Genomic DNA, 12,573 nt, shown 5'->3' with positions numbered 1-12,573 from the left:
CTGTCTTTCTTTCTGTCTCTCCTTGGCCGCTGTCTGTCTGTCTTTCTCTCTCCTTGGCCGCTGTCTGTCTGTTTGTCTTTCTTTCTCTCTCTCCTTGGCCACTGTCTGTCTTTCTTTCTCTTTCTCTCTTCGGCTGTCCACCACCACCCCTTGCCTGCTCCCCCTGTCCAGCAGCACCCCTTCCCTGCTCCCCCTGTCCAGCAGTAGCCTTTCTACCTTCCTTTTACCTCCCCCCTGTCCAGCAGCACCCCTTCCCTGCTCCCCCTATCCAGTAGTACCCCTTCTACTTTCCCTGCTCCCCCCCCTGTCCAACATCCACTAGCCTGGGCACTTTTGCTAGGCCAGCCCACCTTGCATTATCGAAGTGGGCCAGCCTAGCAAATGCCTCGCGGCTACTGCTGCGTTTGCTGGTCCAGGAATGAGAAGAGGCATCCCGGCAGTACAGGAGTCAAACCGCCACCGCTGCTAAAATCACTGCACACGCTCAAGCCGGTGCACGTGCCACAAATAGAATACGGCCACGGAAGCACACACCACACTGTCAGGGATCATGGCCTCCTAAGTTCGCATGCGCGCTTAGTGTTTTATTATAGAGGATTGTTTGTATTACCCTACATTTTTTTTATTGTACAACTACCTTGAAATACATGATAAGGTGGTAACGTGTTTCCCTGAAAATAAGACTGTTTTATATTAATTTCAGGCCCAAAAAAGGCACTAGGTCTTATTTTTGGGGTATTCACATGATCATCTCTCTCTCCCTCCCTCTATCCTTTCTCTTCCCCACATGTGCAGCATCTTTCCTCCCCTCCCATCCCTTATGCAGAACCCTTGAACGCCAAACCCCTGCTGACCCTCCATCCTTCCCTCCCTGCCAAGTGAGCCCTACCTTTCACGCGTTACTGATGACGGCAGAGTGAAATCCCTGATGGACAAGGCCAAGCAGCCTGTTTAGAGTGCTGCCGGCCCGACGCTGCTTCGGTTGAAGGTAGGGCTCGCTCGTGGTTGGATGAAGGGTCAGCAGAACAGGGCATGGCGACACATCCTCTTTTTTTAAGGATGAAATTTGGTAACCTGGGTTACCATATGGCTCCAAAAAAAGGAGGATGGCTTGAGACATCTGGGTTTTACTTCCACTCAAAGCAAAAAAAAGTAAAACCTGGATGTCCCAATCCGTTCTTTTTCTGGAGCCATTCTTGCTGTATACTACACCACCCTGAGTGAATGCTTTCAAAAAGGCAGTAAATGAATCCTAATAAATAAATACAAGTCAGGGACCAGAAATACCACATGGCCAAAAAAGTCTCCCTCTTAGAAATGTGTGAATGACAGCTCAGACCCCTTGTACTGGAGAACTGTTTTAAACCTAGTTTTTCTATTTGAAATCAGCACCACAGGTATCAAGATATGGAACTGAAGTTTTCCAACACAGAGACCAAGCCACTTAGCAGAAACTTGCACATCCAGGCCTGACAAGCTGAATTATGCAGGCAGATGCAGTTTAATCCCGGCGGCTCCTGACTAAGCGCTGGATTGTTACAAAGTCAGTGCCTTGCGTTGTGGAAGTACAGGAAGTTTGTCTCATGTCGCTCCCCGTCTTCTGGCAAGGCAATGAGTAATTACAACCAGCTCCTGCTAGAAAGGTTGAGGAAGTTTGTCCCCAGCGGCTCCCCGTCTCCTTCAAAGTCAGTGCCCTGCGTTGTGCAAGTACAGGAAGTTTGTACCCTGCCAGAGAGTGTGAATGTTCAGGTTGAGGCAGTTTGTCCCCGGCGGCTCCCCATCTCCTTCAAAGTCAGTGCCCTACGTTGTGCAAGTACAGGAAGTTTGTCCCCTGTCTTTCCCCGTCTCATGGCAAGGCACTGAGTAATTATAGCCAGCTCTTGCCAGAGAGTGTGAAATATTCAGGTTGAGGAAGTTTGTCCCAGGCGGCTCCCCGTCTCCTTCAAAGTTGCGTTGCGCAAGTACAGGAAGTTTGTCCCCTGCCAGAGAGTGTGAATGTTCAGGTTGAGGAAGTTTGTCCCCTGTCGCTCCCCGTCTCCGAGCAAGGCATTGAATAATTACAGCCAGCTCTTGCCAGAGAGTGTGAAATATTCAGGTTGAGGAAGTTTGTCCCCGGCGGCTTCCCGTCTCTTTCAAAGTTGCGTTGCGCAAGTACAGGAAGTTTGTCCCCTGCCAGAGAGTGTGAAATATTCAGGTTGAGGAAGTTTGTCCCCGGCGGCTCCCCGTCTCCTGGCAAGGCGCTGAGTTATTAAGGGTCAGCCCCAGCTCCACATTGCACTGTGAAGGGGAACTTTACTGCAGGAGGGACCTGGGCTCTGCTTAAAATAGCCTGAACGATGGCGAGCAAGAAAGCTCTGGTGATCCTGGCTAAGGGAGCTGAAGAAATGGAGACGGTGATCCCTACCGATCTCATGAGGAGGGCTGGAGTGAGTGCTTGGCTTTTGGACGCGCCTTAGGCGTTTTATGCACGAGCTTAACAGGTCCAGAGGCTAAAGCTCTTTGCACTGTTAAGCAAGGCATGGTTTTTATGCACCCTTAGGGTTTGGTAGCCCTTGCAAGGGATGCATTATTCATCAATCTCTCGTGTGGAAATAAAACTTCATGGCACTCGGCCCTTGCTAGGGTTACCATATGGCTGCAGAAAAAGAAGGATGGGTTAACGGGTAGAATTATAAATATGAAATTAAAGGTGGAGGTCTGTGATAGGAGATGGCTGACTTGGGTAATCCGATGGGTTGTGCAATTTTTCTGTTCTAGTGGGAGGCCAGTCTATGAGCCAGCTTGTGACCAGCACATATTGCTTTCAAAGCTAATATTTTTCTCCTTTTATAAATGTCAGATCAAAGTGACGGTTGCAGGCTTGACAGGGAAGGATCCTGTCCAATGCAGCAGAGATGTCGTTATCTGTCCTGACACAAGCCTGGAAGAAGCCAGGAAGGAGGTTTGCTCATTTACGAGTATCTTTATCTTACATTGGAACTAATCCTGGACTTTGGAAGTATTTTCCGTTATTACACATAGTAACTTGAGCCCCTTGAATAATTTCAGCTCTATTTTAGGGCCTAATCTGCAAAGTCCCATTTCCACCCCCAGACAGAGAATGGAAGAAAAGCTAGGCCCTAGGCCAGGGGTAGGCATTTCCGGTCCTCGAGAGCCAGAGCCAGGTCAGGTTTTCAGGATATCTGCAATAAATATGCATGAGATAGATTTGCATCTCAAGGAGGCAGTGCATGCAAATCCATCTCGTACATATTCATGGTGGAGATCCTGAAAACCTGACCTGGCTCCAGCTCTCAAGGACTGGAATTGCCTACCCCTGCCCTAGGTGTAAAGACCATATAACCCTGCCCAAACAGCATGACGGGGTTAACCATATAAACCAGTGCTCCTCTTCCCCCAGTCAGATTTTCAGGATTCCCATGATAAATATGCATGAGAGAGATTTATATTTGACAGATCTCCAGTATATCTTGAGCATATTTGTCATGATAATCTGAAAACTTGACTGGTTAGATATGCCCTAAGGAAAGGGATTGGGACTTGTATACCACCTTTTTGTAGTTTTACAAACATACTCAAAAACGATTTACATAAAAGATACTTCAAGCATTTTCCTTATTTGTCCCATGGGCTCGCAATCTATCTAATGTACCTGAGGCAGTGGAGGATTAAGTGGCTTGCCCAGGGTTGCAAGGAGCAGCGCAGCGTTTGAACCCACAGCCTCAGGGTTCTGAGGCTGTAGCTCTAACCACTGTCTTGATTGGGTTGCCATTTTTGTTTTTGGGGTTTTTTTTAGTGAGGGTAAGTTTTGGGAAGCTTGTGGCCCAAAGTAGATGCCTTTTGGCTGAAATCTAGAACCTTACAGTTTTGGGAGGATGAAGGTCTGGTCCCTTTGGGGATATGGTGGTGCAGTGACCCCTTACCAAAGGTAGAAAGACAAAATCTCCTTGGCTTTTAAAAAGAATCTGAAATGTGTTTGGCTTTTTATTCTTCAGGGGCCTTATGATGTGGTGGTTCTTCCAGGAGGTAACCTTGGAGCTCAGAATTTGTCTGAGGTAAATTCCTAATCTAAATGTGGAAGATTCATATTTTATAGGGTGGGCTAGAGATTCTGTTTAGACAAAAATAAGGCAAAGATTTACCCTTCCTTTTACAAAACCGCAAAAGCGGTTTTTAGCGCAGGCTGGCGGTCTGTATGTTCTACTGCTCTGCGCTGCTCCCAACACTATAGAGCTTGTATGAGTTTCAAGAGCAGCGCAGAGCATTCAGTGTGCAGGCCTATGCTAAAAACTGCTTCTGCGGTTTTGTAAAAGGGGTGTGTGTGTGGTTTTATTTTGGGGGGGTTAGAGGGAGGAATGATGCTTTGTGTCTGCCATTGTGCCTTAATAAGTTTTGGTGCCAGAAATAACATATCATTCATTCTTAAAGTATTTCTGGGAGAGCTGACTTCCTTACTGCTCTAATCTGGAGATATGAAACAGAAAATTCTCTGAAATGGAAACACCACAAAAGGTTTATATACATCTTGCTGACACATAGCAAGAAGCATGCACTATAATAGAGTATAAAGAGGGTGAACCCCCCTCTCTTTTGGCCCCAGTGGTTTTATGGGTTACTCAACCCCAAGGAAGCACTTAAGTAAAACAGGCATTGAGCTCAGATCCCTCCAGTCCTCACTGCATGATTTCAGAAGCCCGGTGGAAGCCCATAATCTGTAGCCCATGTCTGACTCTGGACAGGTGTGATAATGAAATGGTAAAAGAACTGACCAGACTGGGATAAACCTTGGCTCCATTGAATAAACTGTATGACTTGATCACAGTATTCCTGGTTGTAAACGAGGGAAAAAGACTATATTCCTATCTAAGAATGTATTAGAGGGGGAAGGAAGTTCTTGGTCGTATAGCACTTCAAGAGATGAGGCAATTGGGGCTGTATTAGTGGGCTTAAAAAGAAGTGTTTATTTGGCATGGTTGCTTTCTGTTCCAGTCTCCTGCTGTGAAGGATGTGCTGAAGGAACAGGAGAGTGGTAAACGTCTCATCGCTGCAATCTGTGCAGGTAAAGGACTTGATTCTGCAGTTCTTTCTGTATCTTCTTCTTTTGTAAGCCAAATTCAGGCTTCCTCGTGAGAGCTGTGCCGCTTTTGGAGTGGGTTTCATAATGCGCTTTCTTCCCATTTCCTCTAATACTTATGTGATTTTTGTCCAAGTCTTATTATACCCCATTTGTCTCAGGTACCCTCTACAATTGTAAGTTCTTTGGAGGGGGAGGGGGAGAGACTTGAATTCTATATTCTTCATTATTTATCATTTGGAATGGTGGCCTAAAAATAAAATAAAGATTGCTCTACCCTGTGTCAGACTAACTGAATTTATGCAACGTGGGAGTTGCTGAGGTTTTACTAGTCAAGGGCTTCTTAAAGTGTGAAACCTGCGGTGGGGGTGGGGGGTCACTTTTTTTCTGTGGTCATGTGAATAGGGTTATAGCTTTGCTGCAATAGCCATACAATATTTTGAGTTTTGATGGCAGATGAAAACTATTTGACGTTGTGATCTGCCTGATTCGTTCATTGTTCAGTACTATAAACCCCAGTTGATCCGTCTAGGGTCAACCCTGCTGGTGGTGGTATTCCCAGGTATTCAGTGCTAGGCCATGTTTGGCATTGAAATCAGGGTTTATGCGGCTGGCTATCTCTTAGGCAGTTAAATGTGATATATTGAACACTTATCCACATAAACAACACTTCTTACATGGTCTAATTTTTCACCGTTAAACTTGGTGGTTAAGTGCTGAATACCGGCACTTAACATTTTTCAGTCTGCTTGCAGGCAAGCAAGGGAATGTTATTTGGCTCACCGACCAATACTTTTGGAGCCCTGGCAGCCAGAGAACAACCTGCAAATCCCTTCTAAAGCACTATTTCCTCTGACAATGTCTGGCTGCTTGTACCTTCTAAAGGCCTAAATCTGCCATCTCCTCCTCCTTAGTCTGAATCTCTGACCTTAAGAAGCAGCTATTTGACCCGTTGGCCTTTAGCAGCAGCTTCGGAAAGGCTGTAGGTATCGTGTTACAGCTGCATTAAGCTTCACAGTTTTAACCTTCTGGTCTCAAACTAGACTTGGCGCAGTTAATGCTGTTTGTAAACTTGGCACCTCTATGTAGTAGCTTGCAAAGTCTGGGTTGAGAGCCGAGGACTCTTGCTTTGTGACCAAGCATCTGGAATACCATGTCCTTTCATCTCCCCACCCTCTTTCCTTAGACTGGAGATAAAATGTAACAATTTGCAAATCAGGAAAATCTAAACCTGAAGCTAAATGCCACTACCTGTATGCAGGAAACCAGGCCTATAGCTAAGAAGCCTGACTGAATAAAATACTGATGCTTGGATGACTCTACTGTACTTCAAGGTAGAGAATGACATGGGACAAATTTTTCCCTGTCCCCGCAGGAACTCAATTTCCCCATCCCTCACCCCGCAAATTTTGTCGATATCCCTGTTCCATTCCTGTGAGCTCTGTCTTAACTGCACAAGCCTCAAACACTTATGATTTAAAAGTATTTGAGGCTTGTGCAGATAAGGGCAAAGCTTGTAGCAATGGGGCAGGAAAATAACTCGCCGAGACTGGAACATAACACAAAAATTTATTTCTATACTGCAATACCATTAATTTCTATGTGGTTTACAAAATAGAATTAAACTGCAAATATACAGATGAATGTAATAAATTAACTTCCTAAGAATCTGGTAAACGTTTTTAATTGTTTCCTAAAATGCTGATATGAGCAAGAGGTCACTATTAGAGAATTCAGATCTTTATCCCATAATGCAGCTTGAAATGACAGGAGACGTTGATATATTTTTATATTGACAACCTTTGATTGAAGGAAAGGTAAATACAGTATTTGTGCATTGAGAGTACTTTGAATTAACAAATGTGAATGAATCTACAAGATAATTAGGTGCAAGGCCAAACAATACCTTATAACAAATGCAACCAAATGTAAATTTTCACACGAGCCTCGACTGGCAACCAGTGCAATTCATGGAAAAAAGGGGTGACAAGATCAAACCTTTTCAGATTAAAGATCAGTTGAATGGCAGCATCTGAATAATGCGCAATTTACATGGACTTTTTCAGACAATATTACAAAACTTCAACGGGCTCAGAACCAATGACTGAACCAATAATCTAAAAGACGAGACGTCAAAATATGCTTTAATGGTGCGTAATTTCCACAATGTGTGGAAACCCTTCTGTACCAAAGCATCCACCTGATCTTTCATGGTTAAATTCTGATCCCGAATTACTCCCAATATTTTAATGGTAGAGTGAATAGGGCAAGTTATTGCGTTCAAAGTCAAAGAAGTCTCGGTGCAATTCTGACGTGGAATTGCAAAAAAGAATCTTTTTTTTTTTTTTTGAGTTTGAAATTTAAATTAAAACTTATCAGCCGTTGTTCAAAGAATACCCCAGCAATTGTAAGCATTGAATGGGAAATTGAGACTGTGATAGGAATCGGGATAGTTATATTATCAGCATAGCTGAATATCTTAATTCCTAACTTAGATAAAAGGTGTGTGGGGGGCGGATTTTGTTCCCGTGTCATTCTCTAATTCATACTCCCCATTCTCTCATAGCCCATACCCCAGGTTCTTGCACTAACTGTGAGCCTTGTGTGCCTAGTATGGAACCCTCTTCCGCCTCAGGTACAGGACTTTAGATTATGAGTCCTCCAGGGACGGGTGTGACCTAAACTCAAACAGGCTTTGAGAAGGTAGAAGTGAGGGTACAAATCCCGCACTTGCTCCTTGTGATCTTGGCCATGTTGCCTAACCCTCTTGAGAGAGCACAGCAGGCCTGAGCAGGGACAACTGAGGATTGCTCCAGCCCCAGCCCCAACTAGGCCACCAGAACTGTAGAGTTAGGCGTTGGTCAAGGGAGATTTGGTTTCAGCCAAAATCAACATGTAGCTGAAATTGTGTAGAGCAGGATTTTACATTTCCCTATTGGGCATTATTATTGTCTTTCTGAATTATTTTGTACTCCAGGAATTGGATCTCCCTCTCTTGTGGATGAAAATCTTCCTTTCATCCTTTTTTTATTTTTTTATTTTTAAGGAAATACTTATTAATGTAAGTGGACTTTTTGCAGTCTGAGAAATCTGTATAATCAAACTGTGTCCCTGGCAATAACACATGGATCAGACTGACGACCATCTGCTTCTCTTGTGATTTGCAGGTCCTACCGCTCTTCTCGCTCATGGGATATGTTATGGAAGCAAAGTCACCACCCACCCCTTGGCCAAAGAGAAGATGATGCAAGGAGGTAACAGTTTTTGGCAAATTCTTAGTCCTGTCTCCTGTTAGGAGTATAAATCACACTAGCACCATAAGAACATAAGAATAGCCTTACTGTGCCAGAGCAATAGCCCATTCTCACAGTGGCCCATCCAGGTCACTAGTATCTGGCCCAAACCCAAGGAGTAGTAACATTCCATAGAGAATCTCAAAAAGTAGCAAGATTCTGGAATCCCAGGAGTAACAACATTCTAGAACCCCACAGAGTAGCAACATTCCATGCTACCGATCCAGGGCAAGCAGTGGCTTCCCCCATATCTTTCTCAATAACAGACTATGGACTTTTCCTCCAGGAACTTGTCCAAACCTTTCTTAAAACCAGCTACGCTATCCGCTCTTGCCACATCCTTTGGTAAAGTGTAAATTTAAATGTGTAGTAGAACAATAATGCAATACATTGGGGACTTATATTTGTTCATAAAATCTGTGCTGAAGTAAACATTGTCCCCAAAGCAAACTAAACTTGGAAAAAATCTCAAAAAGAACGGGTGAGCCAAAAGTAAAGTAACCAAAGTACAGTACTCCCCTGCGAATTTGCAATTCAGAGTTTGCGGCCTCGGTCATTTGCGGATTTTTTTTTTTTTTTTTTCTTATTCCTCCTGCTGCTTTTGATCCACACACACCATCACCTCATCCTGTCGATTATTATTAGCGTGGCCGCTGCGAGGGAGATTGAGGAGGGGGGGGAGAGAGAGAGATTGGCGATTGGTGGATGTGCACACGTGATGGAGCCTTCCAGCCGATGTCAGCCAATGGCGGCGGCGGCAGCAGCTGCTGCTTGTCTGAGAACGATGCGCCATCACCATGGCAACGAGAAGCCACAAACATAGCGGGGGAGGTGGGCCCTAAAAGAATCTAGGCATTTTTTGTACCACATCCATTTTTGGCCGTTTTTCGCAATTCGCAGGTCACTCCTGGAACGTAACCCCCTGCGAATTTCAGGGGAGTACTGTATTCAAACAACAAAAGGCACCCCTATACTTTCACTAATCTCTTGATGACTCAGATGTACCCAGAACCATAGTCAGGTAGAAAGACCACAAATGGGGTCAAGCCCCCTAAATGCAGCTTCTTAGTCTTATCATTGCACAACAGTCTTTAGAGATACCATGTCAATAAATCATTACTGTTTCTTTGAGAACCATAAACTTTCTCAAAATCTCTTTACTTGGCACTTAGCCGAGTTTGCCGAAATGATCTTCAAAAGCCCAAGCGGTATCGGGTTCCGATGCGTTTCGCCAGACCGGCTTCCTCCGAGAACCCACAATAAACTTTTAATCCTCGAGTTCTGAATCTACCAGACCCACCCAAAGGTATAAATTATCCTTCCCCTCTCTACACGGTATTCGCTATGCAGGCAAACTGGGAAAATCCCTTCTCTTCAGAATCACAGGTCTTTGGAACGACCTTACTACCCCGCTGCGGAACCTGGGCTCCATCCAATTATTCCGCAAGCAACTGAAAACCTGGCTTTTCACTAAAATGTAATTCTATCCCCCCTTACTCTTCTCTTCTATATATAAGTTCATGTAAACCTTTTTTTTCCTTCTCTTCCTATATTTTAAGTTCTTGTAAACCGTGCCGAGCTCCACAACATCCGTGGAGATGATGCAGTATATAAACTTAAGGTTTAATTGAGATGATGCGGTATATAAACTTAAGGTTTAGTTTAGTAACAAGCGATCACTTCAGATCGTTTCAGCAACCTCAACTCAGTTGAACTCTTCATGCAACTTGGGTGCCTGCCCAAATTTGCATGCGCAGTTTTGAGCACTGTGTATGAAATCCGGAGGTTTGGTAGAGTTCTTAGTCCATTAATCGGGAAAGGACATCAAGAGAGGCTATGCAGACTTAATCCAGGCCAGTGGCGTAGTGAGGGTGAGGCGCCTGGGGCAGTGTCACTCCTTCCAATCCCCCTCACGGCCGCCCACCGCTTCCTTTCCCCCGTACCTCTGTAATGTTCCTGGCGTGAGCAGTAACCCCCAACCTGCTGTCTCACCTGCATGGGCTCTTCCAGGAAGTGACGTCAGAGGAAGAGCAGACGCTAGCGTTGCTGCTCGCGCCAGGAACGCTAGAGATACGGGGGAAGAGAAGCGGTGGGCACCTGTGGCTGTAGGGGGGGGGCGGGAAAGGTGCGGGAGGGCGGATGGTGCCCGGAGCGGACTGCCTTCCCCCTTGCTACACCAGTGATCCAGGCACTTGCCAATGTTCCAATCGAGATATTTCCAGTACGTTCTTAAATCCAGTCCTCAAGGTCTACAACCCAGTCTGGTTTCCAGGATTTCCACAATGAATGTGTGCAAAATCGGCATGCAAATACATATTCATTGTAAAAATTCTGTAAACCAGGCTGGGTTGAGGACCCCTGACCTAGACATTTTGGTGTGCTGCCTTTGATCCCCGGATGTTCAGTATTGCTGCCCTGATTAGGCCTAGCATGGATTATCTGGGTCACATTTAACCAGGTCCTTTTGAAAGCACTGACAGCTGCTGACTGACTATCAGGGTGGAGGTGGAACTTTTTTTTTTGCTTTTGGAATTTTTGAACGTGAAAATAATCTAGCCTTGCCTGTCTTCTCGTCCTCGTCCTTTTTTGCTTCAGAACACTACAAGTACTCGGAGAGCCTAGTGGAGAAGGACGGGAACCTCCTCACCAGCCGTGGGCCTGGCACCAGCTTCCTGTTTGGTCTGAAGATTGTGGAGACGTTGGTGGGGAAGGAGGTGGCGGATCAAGTGAAGGCCCCCTTGGTCCTGAAGGACTAGAACAGATCGGTCACCTCGCCAGCGTGTGCTTTCTGTTTGAGGACCCGAATGCAGAAGTGATTGGGGGGAGGGGTTTCATGCCTTTTCCTGAATAATGATCACATTTGCTTTCTAATGTGCATATCGCGCGTAAACGCCACTCTCCTTTGAGAAAGCATAGTTAATGCTTTAATGCATGTGTTCTGCACAGTGGTTGGAAGAGATGGGATTGTACATTGCAGGGTTTTCCTCCTTTAATTAAAAGAAATAACGTTCAATCTGGATGTGCAGTTGAAGTTAAGAAATGCAGTAGGTCTATGGGTGAGTCAGATGCAGAAGTTTACTCTGTAGTTATTCTTTGACCTCCATGTTAAAATAAAGAGGGAAAGCGACTCTAACAAGGAAGATTTTGTGTTTTTTCTTTTCTTTTGTTTTTTTTCATTTCACCTGTCTTGTTAGTGGTTCTCAAACCCCATTCTGGAGAACCACCAACCAACTGAGGATTCAGAATATCCGCAATGAATAAGTACTACCTTTGTTGTAGGCAAATCTCTCATGCTTCTTCATGAACAAAATACCCAGATAAGAGCTATGTTTCACACTGCTGCTTATGCTTATAAATAATTCATCATTTATTATAATATAGCACCATCAAAACCTTTAAAACATAACATTATTTCATACTAAACATACACACAATTATTCTCCCAAACAGTGAAGCAACCCCCCCCCCCCTCAATCTATCCAACACATAGAAAAAGTTAAAATTCATGAAAAGTTCATCCTTTCAATAAAACATTGTCTTCAGTGCCTCATCTTCTTATCTGGGTCAGTTCTCAATTATCTTCGGCATGCCGTTGTCTACTGGATTTGCCTCCACTTTCATGCAATCAAACTTGATCTTTGAGTATGTTTTAGCTCGACATAGTTCTGTGTTTCACCCTAAGGCAGGGTTGTCCAATGTTGGTCCTCGATCCAGTCAGGTGTTTAGGATTTCCCCAATGAATTTGCATGAGATCTATTTGCATGCACTGCTTCCGTTGCAAGCAAACAGATCTCATGCATATTCATTTGGGAAATCCTGACGAGTGCCAAGGTTGGACACCCCTGCGCCTAAGGCGTCATTGGGTGCTTAAGACGGAAATCGGCTCCACTTCATTAGAGAGGTCATGAAATCACAGCTGGCTGGTGGTCTCCCAGGACAGGTTCATTTTGGAAAGTTGGGCATTACTGTTCTACTCTGGGTAGGTTTGGCCTGTATGCACGTATTCTGGCTGTGGTAAGTTTCCTTTGTTATATAATTTAACATGACAACATAGTAAATGATGGCAGATAAAGACCTACGTAGTCTTATCTAATCTGCCCAAAAGTCACATTCATTATCAAGGCAATGTTGAACCAACAATCCAGTACATTATGACATTTTACTTGCTAAGTGACTTGCTCAGGGTCGCAAGGAGCAGCCCTGGGA

General features: G+C 44.7%; 1 protein-coding gene across 1 annotated transcript; it reads left to right on the top strand.

Moving 5' to 3' along the window:
* The first annotated feature begins 2,203 nt into the window (after positions 1-2,203).
* Positions 2,204-11,507, top strand: PARK7 (Parkinsonism associated deglycase). Its single transcript, XM_033922979.1, has 6 exons — positions 2,204-2,426; positions 2,840-2,941; positions 3,996-4,055; positions 4,990-5,059; positions 8,242-8,328; positions 10,963-11,507. The coding sequence occupies exons 1-6, from the start codon at positions 2,337-2,339 to the stop codon at positions 11,121-11,123; spliced, it is 570 nt and encodes a 189-aa protein (XP_033778870.1). The 5' UTR covers positions 2,204-2,336; the 3' UTR covers positions 11,124-11,507.
* The last annotated feature ends 1,066 nt before the right edge of the window (positions 11,508-12,573 follow it).

The sequence above is a fragment of the Geotrypetes seraphini genome, chromosome 15, assembly GCF_902459505.1.
Source record: "Geotrypetes seraphini chromosome 15, aGeoSer1.1, whole genome shotgun sequence".
Taxonomy (NCBI): Eukaryota; Metazoa; Chordata; class Amphibia; order Gymnophiona; family Dermophiidae; genus Geotrypetes; species Geotrypetes seraphini.
This window is presented reverse-complemented; position numbering and strand designations above follow the sequence as displayed.